The sequence below is a fragment of the Populus euphratica genome, unplaced genomic scaffold (assembly GCF_000495115.2).
Source record: "Populus euphratica unplaced genomic scaffold, PopEup_1.0 scaffold145.1, whole genome shotgun sequence".
NCBI classification, from domain to species: domain Eukaryota; kingdom Viridiplantae; phylum Streptophyta; class Magnoliopsida; order Malpighiales; family Salicaceae; genus Populus; species Populus euphratica.
Genome location: NW_011500001.1, coordinates 354,628 through 370,857, shown reverse-complemented (window position 1 = coordinate 370,857; position 16,230 = coordinate 354,628). Strand labels below are relative to the sequence as shown.

General features: G+C 30.7%; 1 protein-coding gene across 1 annotated transcript; it reads right to left on the bottom strand.

Moving 5' to 3' along the window:
• Nucleotides 1–9,311: 9,311 nt before the first annotated feature.
• Nucleotides 9,312–11,303, bottom strand: LOC105140877 (protein ODORANT1-like). The gene is made up of 3 exons (XM_011047913.1): nucleotides 10,806–11,303; nucleotides 10,564–10,693; nucleotides 9,312–10,458 (listed from the first exon to the last, which is right to left on the bottom strand). Exons 1-3 carry the CDS (start codon nucleotides 10,936–10,938, stop codon nucleotides 9,606–9,608), a joined length of 1,116 nt encoding a protein of 371 aa, XP_011046215.1. The 5' UTR covers nucleotides 10,939–11,303; the 3' UTR covers nucleotides 9,312–9,605.
• Nucleotides 11,304–16,230: the final 4,927 nt, after the last annotated feature.

Below are 16,230 nucleotides of genomic sequence, written 5' to 3'. Positions count from 1 at the left end.
GTGCTCAATGACACCATTTTGCTGAGTGTATAAACACAAGAGTGTTGAAAAAGAACGCCTTCATTAAGGAAAATTTTTTTAATAAAAGAAATTCAGTCCTATTATTAGAATGAAGTTGTTGAACCTTTGTATTGAATTAAGTGTTAACATAATGAAAAAATTGACGGAGTAGAGTTTGTGTCTCACTCTTGTTATACATTAAAAAGACCTATATAAAGTGAGAAAAATCATCCATAATAGTCAAGAAATAAAAAGCATCAAAAAGATATGGGGGTTTTATATAGATCCCAAATATCATAATGAATAAGAAAAAAACACTTCGAAATTGAAATTAAACTAGAGGGAAAATGGTGACAAGTTTGTTTTGCCAATAGACAAATGTCACATTTATAACTGGAATCAAAATTGAATTTAAGTGAATTATCAGCTAAAAAGTATAAACAAGTGTAAGAAGGGTGTCCCAATCAGCGATGTTAAAGATTGGATGAGATGATTAAATTGCAAGCAAAACAGGAAGAAAAAGGAGTTGAAGCCAACGCCACAAGGTAATATAGGTTATCACCTCGCTTACCCACACCAATCATCATCCTTGTGACCAAGTCCTGCAAAATACACCAAGATAGAAAAAACTCACTAAGCAATGTAAATCATCTGTTGTCTTGCCAACAAATATAAGATCAACTTTAAAGCTTGGCACACAGAGGATATTATTCAATTGAAAAGAATTGTTAAATTGAATTGAGCTAGTCATAGTAATTCTAACCTGTCTCCGCTAGGTAAAGAAACATGTGCTAAAGATAGATTCTTGTTGACATTCTTTAATGATGTAGGAGAAGAAGTAATATGGTGAGTTTCACCACTATCAAGTATCCAGCGATTGTTAGCAACCAGTAATAAACTTGATGTATGTTTGAAGGCTGAGGCAGCAACAACATTAGCCTATGAAGTGATAGGTTTGGTGGTCAAGGCACTGAGTATCTGAACATATTAATCTTCGATTAAGTTGGGCAAAGAAACTTGGAATTCCTGAAAAGTAGGATTAAAATCCACTTGATTTGCAGAGGGGTTACCAGGTGCTGAGTTTGAGATATGCATGTGATAGCCTTGACGCTGGTTTTGTGCCTTTTCTTTACTTCTTGGATGACCAGGAGGGTAGCCAATTAATTTGTAGCAAGTTGCTTTCTTGTGATACATATCACCGTAGTAAATGCATTGAAAAGGCTTTTTATTATGTGAATTATTTGGTTGATTCTCATAAACTTGATTATTTTGCCGATCTTTAGACATAATATAATTTCCAAGTACGGTCATGACTATTGTATTTGATGGCATGGTGACAGCAGCCTCTAAATCTCGTTGTTTTTCTTCTTGCACAATGGAGGCATAAGCTTGACATACTGATGGTAAAGGGTTCATTAGTAAAATCTGACCTCTTACACCTGAATATGACTTATTGAGCACTATGAGAAACTGTATAAGTTTGGTTCAATCATTCTGCGCACAACAAGTACATGTTTTTGAATTAAAGGATACAAGCTCGTCCCATAAACCTTTCAATTTTATGTAATATGTTGCAACTGACATTTAAGCTTACTCAATCTTGTAGATGTCCCGCTGGACCTAAAAAATACAAGGAGCGTTCCCTAAAAAAAAATCTTTCACGAAGATCTTCCTAGATGGTATGAAAGTGTTACATGAAAGGACAAAATTGACCAGCTTTAGCTCAAGAGAATTTAGGATCCACGAAAACACTATATCATTGTAGCGTTGTCAAAGGGCATGCTCTTAAGGATTTGAAGTCTTATGGGGTTCTTTATTTTACCAATAATAAAGTCTGTCTTAGTCTTGGCACTTAGAAAAATTTTTATAACATGATGTCAAGAATTATAGTTATCGCCATTCAGTTGTTTTGAAACAAGAAGCAGAATATGGTGATCTGAGTGATGAAGGAATAATGGAGAACCACGGGTACTGGGTAGAGTAGAGGATGAATCACCAGAATTGAGGAATTTAATATCATTCGCGGCCATGCTTTTAAAAGAAAAAAAAATTGAGGCAAAATAAAAATACAACAAATAGATGCATTAAAGGAAAAAATAGGGTTAGATCGTAACCTATTATGATACCATATAAAAAAATCTATTCAAGTGGAATATGTAATTGTATTGATTATGTTTAATATATATATAAGATACATTAGAGGTCTCTTATAAATCAAAAACTAATAAAAAATGATAACTAATTAAAAGATACATAATATTCTAATATATTTTTTCTAATTATCTTATCTCAAGATAAAACTTTTCTATTTATATCAAAATATTATTAATATAATTTCCAACAAAGCTGAACTCAAAGGCCCGCAATTGGCTGTGTGGGCTTGGTTTGGTGCTGTACCGAATGCCCATGGCAATGGAATGGCAATTTAGCACCAAGCTAAATGGTATAGATCGAGTATCATCCTCCATTTCTTCAAATGAAACCCTCTACGTATCCCTAAGCATCAAATTTTCATACAACATGATGTTGTACACCAGGAAGCTGGGTAGATTCAATAATGACGAAATGAATAAAGTAGTATGTGCTTCATTCTACAGCAACATTTTATTCTTTATTTGAAAGGTTCCAGAACAGATTTGATCGTTGGATACTTAAGACTCCCATGCTTAAGTCCTACTTCATTATGATGATGCTCTGGTTTCTACCTCTCTGCTGATTAATTAAAAAATCTGCTTCCGAAAAAAGGCTTAAAGGATACTGGGGTGAAGGAAAGCTAGAAAAGGACTCGTTAATTCTTTGGTAATCAGGCCTCCTGCTTTTCTGTAACTTGCTGGCTGCAGCCATACATATACCCACCTCACTCCTTCATCAGGAAATCTCTGTTGCATTAAATTTTTTTTTGTTGGAATATGGATGGCAACATGCAAGTCATCGAGCTTGTTATTATACAAGGGATGCCCTAGAAGCTAATAATGTTCTCTAGACCGAATCTCCCACTACGCCACCGTGAAGTTCTCATGTCTCAGGGAGCCATCAAACTCCTTTTCTTTTTTCAAAAATGACTATCGTCAAAGGGTAGCTTCCCGGCGGCCAATGTGGAGAGTTAGCTTACATTGCTTGCCAATGGTACCTGTCAAGTTTAACCAGAATATTTACACTTTAGTAGTCATCAAGACTAAAGCCTTGATGTTTGTCCTCTTCGTTAAGTCTTCTTGTAATGTTTTTTTTTTATGTGTCAATTATAAGCAACGAAGTGAAAGTAGTGTCAGAGAAAATAATAAAGGAATTGCTTACTCTCCCACCTAACTTCAATATAAAACCAAATATTTAACTAAATATTAAAGCAAAGAGTCAGAAAGCGATTTCCGAATCCATCTCAATGTGGAAGAAACAATCATGAATCATGTAATTAGGAGTTTCTTTGTTCATATATTAAGAAATAGGCAATCAATAGGGACATGAAAAAACTTGTTCCTTTTTTATTAGACTTTGCCATTAGGTAGGTTATCTTTGATGAGAAGTTACAAAAGAAGCTTTGAACTTAAGAAATCACTTGATGTTCTTTATTGAAATCTTAAGCTTTGCGGCCAAAGTTTCGTGTTTGAGGCCATCATTATACTGTTAAGCCTAACAAAAAGCACAGACCATGAGAATCTGTCATCTTCTTTACTATATTTGCAGAGTTGGAAGCATTCTGAATTCTGATTATCTTGTATGCAAGAGTATCGTAAGTATCAAGTTGTGCTGAATACCAGCGGAGGTTGGTAGTTTAAGACTGGGGTTTGATTCATTTTAAGAAAATGGGAACATTAGTCAGCCATGGCATTGAAAAAGAATGCATGCTATCGATGAAATCGTTTTCCTTTGCCTTGAACCCTTTCGAGTCTTGAACAAGCAATCTCCAGGAAGTTGAAAGGGGTTATCTTAGCTGGCATTGATATGCCTGATCAGCTTGAAATCCAGGCCTCTGTGTTTTTCATAACTAGAAGTCCTTGAATGTATATACAGATAGATTTCATCCAAGAATTGCAGCCTAATATCATCTCCATCACATGACCATCATTCTCTTTCCCCTCGTAATATTTTGCTATATATGTGGACTTGGCAAACGTGCTGCTCTATTATTATTTCTTTTTCAACAAATTGAATTTTGAACAATGATCTATATTAATAGAAGCAAAGGAGATCAATATTTGATTGTGCATCTCCAATTTTAAATTAATAACCAATTTTACAAAATTATTGTTAAAACAATTAAAACAACAAGAACCAAAATTTACATAAATAAAAAAACAAAGCCTTTTCCAGCTACGCTATGCAAAAGACATGAAAAAATTCCCTTTGATCCCTCATTATTTCTATTTTAATTATTTGGTCTCAAGTATTTCAGATTATTTTTATTACGTTTTATGTCTTTGATGTTGAAAGATCAGAGGAAGTTGCTAGAAAAAAAGAGAAGAGAGAGATATATTTCAGATTATTTTTATTACGTTTTATGCCTTTGATGTTGAAAGATCAGAGAGGAAGTTGCTAGAAAAAGAAAGAAGAGAGAGACATGGTTTGATTGGTCACATTATGGGCATAAAAAATACCTATTTTGATGTAAAAAGATTTATCTTGAAGATGAAAATTCAATAAAGGTGTTCGTTGCTATTTGAATATTCTTGAGAAAGTAGATTGATTTTCTTATAGTATTTTTAAAGATTTAACTTTTTATTGGTGTTTTCCTTAAGACAAGGCACATAAGCCTGGTCTTCCAGGGCTAAAGCCTTTGGTATTTTTATTTTTAATTAGATTTTAAAATAATATCCTCTTTCTCTTATTTTTTTAATCTATTTAGTTTAACTATTTTTAAATGATAATAAATGTTTTGGACTGTTTTTATACATCTAAAAGATAATTGTAATTTATCTTATTTTTAAAATAGATTAGTTGTATTTATCTTATACATTTATATAAACAAAAATAATATGTCCGCAACAACTATAGTAAATATTCAAGATAAATAAATAAATATATATATATATATTAATATTTGCATTTGTATACTTCTTTGATTTCTTGTTAGGAAAATTAACTTTTCACCTTAGTTTTTAAATTAATATTAGCGATTTTATTTATTTATTTACAAGTCAATGTATTTCTTAACTCACTGTATTAAACATATACATCATCTTTCTATTATTCATTTAACAAATTTCATGATTTAAAAAATCACATTTAGAATTATCTTGGAGTATATATAGCGGGGAACATTAGCTAAGCATGTCGATAAAACAGCACCCTCGATCTTAAGGTACAAGTTTAGGTATAAATTAATATTTCAGCATTTCAATAATTAAAATATTTCTGTATTCTCCTCGATCGATTCTATAATCGTACATTCGTTTGATTATTTAATTAATCATTTTGTGTTTGTCAATTTCTATCCTCCTGGTGGTGCTGATTGGTAAAAGAGGATGCGATTTTCAAGACCTTAAACTTCCTAAAATTAAGAATGAAATCAGCTCGCATAAAGCCTGAATTCAGGCAAAAGCTGCCTTTTAACTCATCCAGTTAAAACACAAAGTTCATGATGGCTGTGCTAGCAGTCATCATTGCGAGCTTGGGACTTGCTAAAAGCATGAACTTTCTTCTATGTCAATGGCATTATCAATAAAACAAATGAGTACTAAGATATCGGATCTTCCCCTTAAAAAAAAAAACAAAAAACTATAGTATATACTTCCGCATGTTATTTGATTTATTCATAATTATATCCTTATAAATTATCATATATAACAAGTTTACAATTAAAAAATTATTTTAATTTGAAAACTTAAAAGCTATCATATAAAATTTTAAAATATGATTTATATTATTTTTTAATATATCTTTAAAATAAAAATATTTTAAATTTGTAATTTATATAAATTTACACTATATTATACTTAATTTTTATCAAATAAATAAAAATTTTAAAATTTAAACTCATTATCACTTAATTATTAAAATTTTTATACCATTTTAAAGAATCAATTTAATTTACTAACTTAAACTAATAAATAAAATATAAAATATAATTTATTCTCTAATGCACACAATTCCCTTAATCATCTTCTCAATTACGTGAGAAATGTACACTTGCCATGATGGATATTTCAACCCTAACTCGGAGCAACTCAAGCTCTAGCAGCAAGCTGTTTTACTCGAAGCTTGGAAAGGAATTCCTCGAGGAGGATAGGTGCCCTAAGCCCAAGGATATTCTCATTGCCAGCCAGGTGTGTGATCGTCAAAACGATAGAAGATACATGTAAATCTAATGAATAAAGCAAAGCAGCTAAGGTGATCTCCATGATGATAGCTCTTCTAATTAGATTCATGAACATTGCCCCTTACATTGACTAGCTATAAAGTTACTAAGACCCCTCCAGTATTATTCATGTCGGTGTAGTTTTACCCATCGGATTAATGCCTCAACGAGCTATCATTACCTAAAGCACATCACTAGAACTTGTCGGGACACCGTTATTTGACCAAGATAGAGACACCATAATCCGACCAACCAATCTTAAAAAGGTACATCCTTTTAGTACTTCCAATGTTTTTACCCCTTTCATTTTTTTATTTTCATGGTCATCTCTTGTTTCGATTAGATTATAATCAGAACATGTTAATTTGTAGTGCTTTCTTAATTATCTTCTAGGCAGAACATGTTAATTTGTAGTGCTTTCTTAATTATCTCCTATGCAGTCGGCTTACATTTTTGGACCCTTTCCTTCCCCAAACTCAGATTTGTTTGTTAAAAAATCAAATTAAAACCATTTAATTAATTATATGAATCAGCAGTATGTCAAATTCAAGTTCCTGATCGCATGATGATGACAATTTAATGCCACGTAAAAGTACCAAATAAAAGTTTAAAATATAAGGCTTCAAACACAGGGATAATTGATATAGTTTTTTTATTTTTTATTAATAGTTTTATTTAATCCCATGAGATTTAAAATGACGTCAAGTAACTTTGCAGACTAAATACCCGTTAAATTAATTATTATAGCTAGTTGATATGGAAAGTTTAATTTTACTGGCTGTTGCTGCTGCTTTTCCCTTTTATCCTTTAATAATGACCTTGTTTGACTTGCCCTTCTTGTTCATGGAAAACAATCAGTAGTTGGGGAACAAAATGTGATGTTTATATATCGTTTGAGATTGGTCAACTGATCACTGGCATCATGGCCATTTACAAACCACAATCCCATAATTAATTTGAACCTGGATTAATTTGCATTAATCTTTGGTCGAGCCAGGTTTTCTATAATTAACTACGATGTGAAAGTTTAACTGTGTTAATGATTATTTATGATGATATGATCACAGATTCGTGAGAGTTGAACGTTGCATTAATGATTATTTATGATATGTTTCTTGCAAATTTTGAGAAACACATTTTTTAAACAAACTTTTTCATTGCATGCATTAAAGTCCAACACCGATCTTCCTGATGAACCTCAACTTCATCATTAATAAACATCAATACGGGGTATTAAGCCACTTGGTGTCAAATATTTTGAAACAAACCATGGGTTTCGATCATTTTATGGAATAGTTATCTCTATATTGGTTTTTACAATAAGGAAACATTTTTTTTATGTAACAGTGAGTGACTGGCTTATTTTATATATATCTGAATTAATTTTTTAAATTCTTGAAATTAATAATTAAATAAAATTTTATTCAACCTAAAATTTATTACACGATAATATAATACTATTCTTGAATGAGTAGCTATTTTTAAGAATCAAATCATAAAAAAAAAATCCATCAATCTAAAATTTTATCAGCATTCGCATACCAGCTTAGTTATCCACGCTAGCTTTCACCATCTATCACTCTCTTAGTTAAGTAATGCCGAAATTTATCTCGAAAAAATACGTTGTTTCCTATGGAAAGCATTAATTAATTACATTCAATTCAATGTCACGTAGAAGAAGATCACAATTCGCAAGTTGGTCTAATTTCTTACGTGTAGTTCATAATAAATGCCCCAAGTCATGAAATATTGAAACCTAGCTAATATGATTTGATGATGACCTTAGGTTACTTCCGAAGAACCTCTTGGGAATTGATAGCATGGAAAGATGGGCTCCAAAAATATATAGCAATGCTTTAGTTGGCCATGACCATGTCATCTTCCAAGACCAGTGGATATCCAGACGCACAATTTTGGTTGTCTTAATTAGTTGTGTGTGTGTGTGTGTATTAGAGAGCAACTTTGTTCCCATTACATTCATCCACCACCTCTACCAAGACTTGTTATCCTCGTGTGGTGATTTCGCGTGCATGAGTTTAGTATTTTTTTTTAAAGTACTTTTGTATTTTGTATGAAAATAATTTTTTATTCTTGATATTATTACATTAAAATCATAAAAAAAAAATATATGGTGCCGTAGCATCTTGTGATGAAAAAATTAAAATGATGAAAGATTTGATTCCGGACCTCTTTGGATTTAGGCATATTTCGGGCATTTACATGTGACTGGCAAGGAAATGCACTGAATTGGCACTTTCCTAGCTATGCGTCGATGTCTCTCTCTCTCTCTCTAAGAAAGCACACCGAGGCCATGTTTTCTGGCTTTCACTGCAGCATGGAGTTCTGGGGGTGGTGGCAGCCCTTAATTATTTGTATATTAGTTTGCACATTTCATCCACGAAAAGCACCGGAAACCAAGATGATTGATCAGACCTTTTTTCATGTACGTTGCTCCAGTTGACCCTTGCTAATTGCTTGCCCTTCTTCTCTCTCTTTCAAGATATCTATATCTCCATGACAATATCTCTCTCCAATATTGGAGATAAGCTACGACAGACAGCCAATTTAAGCCTTTTGGATGGACTCACGACACCAATGCATGGAAATGGAGGGGCCTGGAATAGCAGCTGGATTATATGCTAGGAAATCAGCATATCAGATACGACTATAGGCCCCTGGATAATTTTGTTATTAAGACTCTGCCAGAGCTTCAAAAACATCACAATCAAAACCTACCACACCACCCCTCTGATTATAAATTAAGTATACATTTACACACACACACACACACACACCACGATTCATGCACATTCAATACATTATATACTGATTTATTTATGATGGTGATGGAGTCCAACTTGGTCTGCTGTTAAAAGTTCCTGCAAGGGAAATTGATTTAAAAATTGGCGAGGTTTTTCCTATATAAACGGTGTGTAGATAGCTTAAGCCGGCAAAAAGACAGACATGAAAATAGCATTATAGCTAATATATAATAATGATGGTTAGTTAGACACCAACTATTAAAGATTATGACCACAAAATTAGTTTTCACTCTTGAACTTGTAAGTACATTATTTGAACTGTCCTGAAAACAAATACAGAAAGAAAAAGAGAAGTACACTGAAAACAAGAAGGAACATTGCAGATTAAAATTCAGAGAAGCAATATCAGCTTAGTCTTCTTTTTTTTTTTAAATCTGGTTAACCAAAAAGAAAAGAGACAATCTCAAACATTCCTGTACTATCAACATCTCACGTATTTGTTTGGAGAGAGAGAGAGAGAGAGATAGAAGGGTAAATTAATGAATTTACAGTCATATCTGGTGGAAGACATCAAAATTTGCTCCTGTTATATCTTCTGATAGCGACGTTAACGGATAGCTATTGAAATCTACTGAATTCTGATGAGTATGGAGCCGTCCAGCTTCATGCCATGGACTAGGCTTCAATTCTTCTGTCTTGACCCCATTGACTTGATGATATTGAAACACCGATTCTAACTTATGATCATCAGAATCCCATGATGAGAAAGCTGCTGCATTATCCACCATATTGTTCATCTGGTACCCTGCATAATTGCTGATGTTTGAACTGTTACTGGAACTTTCCTTTGCCTCGTTCAAGAACATTGAACTCATTCTTGAAGCCGAGTTATCGGAGAAATCTGTCCCACTCATACTTCCATGGTCAAAACTTGTTAAACTTGGCATTGAAGTGAATCCAAAGTTTGAACTCGTTTCAAATTGGTTTTGATCAAGAGATCTAACAGTTGGATGATACACACTTGAAAGGCTTGGGTTATACCCAGTAAGATCAATACCGGCAGGGAATTCAAAGTAGGATAAAGGATCATAGGCTTGCTTGTTGAGAAATTGCTCTCTTGAAACTTCTGGTAATCCACTGCTATTGTAAGAAGTATCATTAATGAGAAATGCTGGCTCTTGTGCAGTGAAGTTTGATACGACTGGCAACCCTTTAGACTGTGGTATTTGGAAAGATGCCTTTTCTGTACAATCCTTCTCCTCTTTCACCCCCGCTTGACATAGAGGCTTGTGGGTTGTTGGGTCAATACCTTGCTTCATAAGCTTCTTCTTCAGATAGGAATTCCATAAGTTCTTAATCTCATTATCTGTTCTTCCCGGTAACTGTGCAGCAATTTGAGCCCACCTGCAATTAAGAATTCAAAAGAAGTGAGTTCCCATTTCTATTTGTGTATCAAAAGTTGAAGTTTTAGATTTCTGTAGTTGATATAATCATTGGATCAATACACACCTGTTACCCAAAACCTCATGAAGACTGATTATGAGATCCTCCTCTTGCTGAGAGAACATTCCTCTTTTAAGATCAGGTCTCAGGTAGTTTATCCATCTCAACCTGCAACTCTTTCCACACCTTTGCAGACCTGGAAGAATCAAATCAAACAGTACTTAATGTTAGGACTATCCGAAAACCAAGACAAATGAAACTCAAATATTAAGGGACAAAAATGCCAATAGTATTTGAGGAGCTGTTACCAGCTAGTTTAGGAACAGAACTCCAGCAACCAACACCAAATCTAGTTATATAATTGAACAGTCTCTCATCTTCTTCAGGTGACCACAAACCTTTCCTTAATTTTTGCTTTAAACAACAAGAATGCCTTCCCATTTCTGCTCAAAAGATTACAGCGATAAGACAGTATGTTACCAATGAAAACTCTAAGCAGCTGCAGCAGCCGCTATATAACAAGATGGAAAGGTATAAACGAGGAGATGGTATACATTTATGTCTAAGTTGTATGAGCGAAAAAGTCAAGAGCTTGTTCAGGTGATTTAAAGAGAATAAGAGGAGCAAGCCATACTTAGGATTGACGTTATAATAGAGAGAGGGGAGGGAGGGAGGGAAGATGCAGAGAGAGAAGGGGCTGAGGAAGGTGAAGCAATCAAGTGGTTTTTACGCAAAATCTGGTGCTGCTTTTGCATTGGACCATGGATTGGTTTTTAAGAAATCTCTGTCCCTAAAAATATATAAAGTGTAAGGGAGAGAATTAAATGAGAACAACTCCATAAACGTGTACATTTATTTTTAATAAGAATACTGTTACACATTTATGCTCTGTAACAAAGATATTATTAGTCTAAATTATGTGGGTGTCTCGTTCCTCAAACCTCATGCGTGGACACTAATTACGTCATGTAACAATTTAATTTTATATGGTATATATCTTTAATTACTATCTTGTAATATAAAGGACATAAATAGTAGAGATAAAAAAAAAAACTATGTTTTTCGTATTTTTTATTTGAAAAAATTGAAAATCTTTATAAAACTATATATATTGGTGGCTTTTTGGACGTTTTAAGAAGCAATGAAAGCCAATTATATTTAATAGATTATGCAATCCAATCAAACTTAAATAATTAATCATCTAGAAAAAATGTATAAATATTTACAAAATTTAATGAAAGACACTTGAAAAAGCTTAAGAGAATAAAATTTATGTGATGTGCATTTTTTTAAGCTAATTAGCTAAATTTATTCATACAAAGTTTTTTTTATTTAATAATATATTAAGATAATATTTTATTTTATTTTTTAAAATTTATTTTTAATATAAACATATCAAAATAATTTAAAAACACTAAAAAAATAATTTAAAATAAAAGATTAATTTTCAATATTAAACAAATAATTACTTGAGATATCTTGCGTTTAATAAATTATAAATAATATGTTAAAAAAGAAAGAAATAAATTATAAAGAAAAGGACCTGTAATTAAAAATCAAGAGTTGAAATTTCATCAATTCTTTTTTAAACAAGTTAGCCTAGCTAGGAAAGGACCTGTAAGAAGTCTTCATGGAATAGAGTGGCCTCATGCTTGCTTGATAACTATCGTAAGCAGCACTGGATTTAGAAAATCATGCCATTTTCATATTTGATATTATATTTTAGAAAATTTTAAAAAAATAATAATTTTTTATTTTAAATTAATATATATTTTTTTAAATTATTTTAATATATTAATCTTAAAAATAATTTTTAAAAAATAAAAAATACTAATAACATATTTTTCTAACTATATTTAAAAAACCTTTAAAAAATAATCATAACTATATTTAAAAAAAAAAAAACAAAACTTCTTCCTTTTCTTTTCTTTTCTTTTTATTTTTTAACTTTTGAATACGACAAAAAGATTAGAAAGACGGCCGACAACAGTGCATCAAGTAATGTGGGCTCCACGAATAACATGTTTGACTCTTAAGGAAGGAGCTACTTGAACTAGCGCCTCAGATTTCGGTAAAGAAAATCATCTAGAAAGAAAGAGCAACGGTGGCAAATGGAAAACATTATTTTCTTTTTCCTTTTTTAGTGCCATAAATATTAATTAAACATATTAACAAAGAAATTTTAAAAAATAACATTCACTATTCATCTAACCTATTTTCAACGTTCATTCACCGTACAAATGATATTACTGAAATTATTTTCATTCATTTATATAGTGTGCGTCTGATATAGTATTTTTTAAAATAATTTTAAATAAAAAATATATTAAAATGATATTTTTTATATGTATTTTTTTATATTAGTATATAAAAATTATAAAAAAATATAAAAATTTATTTTGATATTTTTTCAAGAAGTATAAATTTAAAAAATAATTTAAAAATTAAGTTAAATGAAAAGCAGATTAAAACTCAGAAACAAATATACCACAATCTTTTCCATGTTAGTTTAAGAGAATTCTTGGATGTTATGGTGTGATTTTTCTGATTGTTTATACAACTTTCTAGGGGTTAAGGGAGATGAGGAAGGGAGTAAGTTGTGTAAATATCCAAACTTTTTTATCTAATACCCTATAAATAGTTCAAAAATATATAAGGATAATAATTAATTTTAGCTTGAAGAGCTTGTTTCAGCTGGTCCAATTTCTTTTTTCATCAATATAATGTAATTTATACTTGAATTATTTTTGTATCTCTCTATTCATTTAATTCAACTAAAAAGGTTTAAAATTCAATTGATGATGGTAAATTTGAGATTTTCTCTATTTTCTTAATTTTCATGTTAAGAGGTATTTTTTTATATATAAATTAACTTTAATAGTTGAGGTGATTTTAAATGATTTTTAAGTCCCTCTCCATTAAGCTTCAATAAGTTTTACTTTCGATAATAATTTATATCCATTCAAGTGATATTCTCTGCTTAATATGTCTATCTTCATTTACATGTTGGGGATGATCTTTTATTTGTCCATTGTACATTTATATTTTTCTATTTTTTTAATGCAATTGCTTCTTAAAACTAACATATAAAAAATTAAGATTTAATATTAAAAAGCTAGAAAGAAAAAATAAAAACCTGAAAAACATTTAGAATTTGTTTTTCACTGTTAGAAAATGTATTAATAACAATTATATATTTTTTTAAAAAAAATTATCTCACTCGCGTTGAAGCTGATTAATTGAGCTTACCAAGGGAGAGCATAATTGCATAAATGGAGCCATCAATGGACGTATCAGCCACCGACAGGCACACGTAGGAGAATAATGGAAAATACGTAGCCAGCCAGACACCTAATCACTACATTTCATTTCCCAACTTTTTTTATTTTGTCTTTTATCCAATCTCTCCGTATTTTATTTTATTTTTTATGAAAAAAATAATAAAAAATCACACCATACACTCGCAATTAATAATGGGCCATGAGGATCTTCGGTCACACGTGAAAAACAACTTGTCGAGACGTGGAAGAAAACATCATATCGTAAGAGTTGCCTCTATAATATATTAGTTGTATAAATCCAAATAAATAATAAAGTTAGTTAACGAGTTGTTTACAAAAAGAAGGTATCCATCGGAAGATCAACTCCTAATTACTCTTAATCAAGAGTGTTTAAGCGTCTAATGTAAATCACTAATTGTTCTAAGTAAATGTGATAATCAATTTTCAATAATTATTTGTGACAAATACTATCTATCTTTATGCCTATGGTATGGCAAAGTAGAGTTTCTAAAATTGGCATTTCTTTTTACATTTTTAGGCTGTGGAAATGATTGCTATCTACAAAATTAATGGTTGCTTCTGTAATTACCAATTATTGCTTCATTAAATTTGCTTCATCAATAGCCTTATGATTCAATATTTGTTTATTTATTCAATAGCTAGTAAATTACTTGTACAATATTTGTTTATTTATTTAGATTAAAAGGAGGAAGGTTTAAGATGGTTTGAAAGGAGCGAAAAAAAAGGTGCTCTCAAGCTGTTCTCTTAAGTACATGTCCTGTAGCACCTGGAGAAGGGAGGGAAGGCGAGGAGGCATTCTTTTGATTACCTCCCAAGTGCCATATATTATATGTTCACTGTAAGATTTAATAGTTTTATTAATAAAATTTTTTGTTAGTATTTATATAAATAATTTATTTATAATTATTTTACCAATAAAATTACAAACAAAAAACATCTATCAGAAAAATGCTTGTCAATAATTTTTGATTTATTAATAAGTTTATCATTAATAAATTCTTGGGACAAAAATCATAACATTCTTAATACATGAATAATAATTACACCACAAAACTGCTTATTAAAAAGTTAAGTCAAACTATATATGATTTTTTTTAATATTTAAGGGATCATTATACGTTGCTAGACGGTATATTTAATTTTCAAATATAAATCAATTAATTATTAAATTGATAATAGATTAAATTATTTAATTTATTTAATTCTATTTTGATTAGGATTATAATTTATATTTGAGTCAACATATTAAAAACCTGATAGGTCACTTATAATAAGAACCATTAATAAAAAATTAAATCATGATAATTAATTAAGTGAGTCTTGATCGAATAAATTTCTAAAATTATATTAAAATAATATATGTGATATTATTTAAGAGGTAAATTGGTATTGTATCATTTATAGGGTTGTTAGAATTTTTCTATAAATAGAATCATATGCCTTATATTTTTTAGTAAAGAGAAAAGCTAGGTAAGTTATAAGTTATGTGTGCATAAAAATACCAAAAATAAATATAAAGTGTTAATACTCAATGGTATAACTATCCATTTCTTTTAAAATAAGTCTTAAGAGATATTTCATTTATGGTTTATGTGAATTATAGTTAAAGATCAAATACTTGGATGACTTATAATTTGCGACAACTCAACATTAAAGAAAATGATCAAATCTTAAAAAGAAGATTTGATTTCCAAGCAATTTTTATATAAATTCTAAATGATTCTTGATTATCTAAAGTGGTTCTTAGAACATCAAAAAAAAAAATTATTATTTTTATTGCATTTATATACTTTCATAAAACCTAATAGACCACACATTTAAACATCATGTTTTACAAGTTGATTGTATGGTTATCCATAATGAAGATAATTGTTCTACTTGATTAACCCTAAAAGTAAATTATACGGTATGCTTGCATGCTTACTCCTCACACCATGTAAATTTATGTGATTTGTTAGCTTATTAAAGATTCATGAATGATCAAGTATAACTCTAAACTAATTAATTCACTCATAAACATATACAGATAGAAAGGGCTCACATTCTTTCCATCGAATCTCTCACCATCTCTCACATTTTTCATGTAAACATGCGCGCGCGCGCGCGCACTACTTCAAAGGTTTCTCTCCATCTATACTAATATTAACTTAAGCATTAGAAGATCTTCTGAACCTGTTAGGAAACTTGTTTTGAAGGTACTCGTGAAACCTAATTTCAATAGTTATCTTCAACTATCAATTTTCAAAATTCATCAACTATGTAAAGTTATAGAATTCTTTAAAGTTTGCTCTAGAATTTATCAAATTTGAGTCAAATAGTATTGAAAAAATGTTGGATTTATTAGGACTAAATTTCTTATTTGGATTGCTTATCTTCTATTGTTTGGTTAAGGCTTAAAGCGACTAAAGTAATTGGTTTAAAAAAGCTTCAA

What these genes read in the sequence shown, in the direction of transcription:
- LOC105140877 (XM_011047913.1), bottom strand. Translation starts at nt 10,938, where the DNA reads ATGGGAAGGCATTCTTGTTGTTTAAAGCAAAAATTAAGGAAAGGTTTG. An exon ending in TTCTGTTCCTAAACTAGCTG is followed by an intron (nt 10,694 to 10,805) that starts GTAACAGCTCCT and finishes TGATTCTTCCAG; the next exon opens with GTCTGCAAAGGTGTGGAAAG. An exon ending in CATGAGGTTTTGGGTAACAG is followed by an intron (nt 10,459 to 10,563) that starts GTGTGTATTGAT and finishes TCTTAATTGCAG; the next exon opens with GTGGGCTCAAATTGCTGCAC.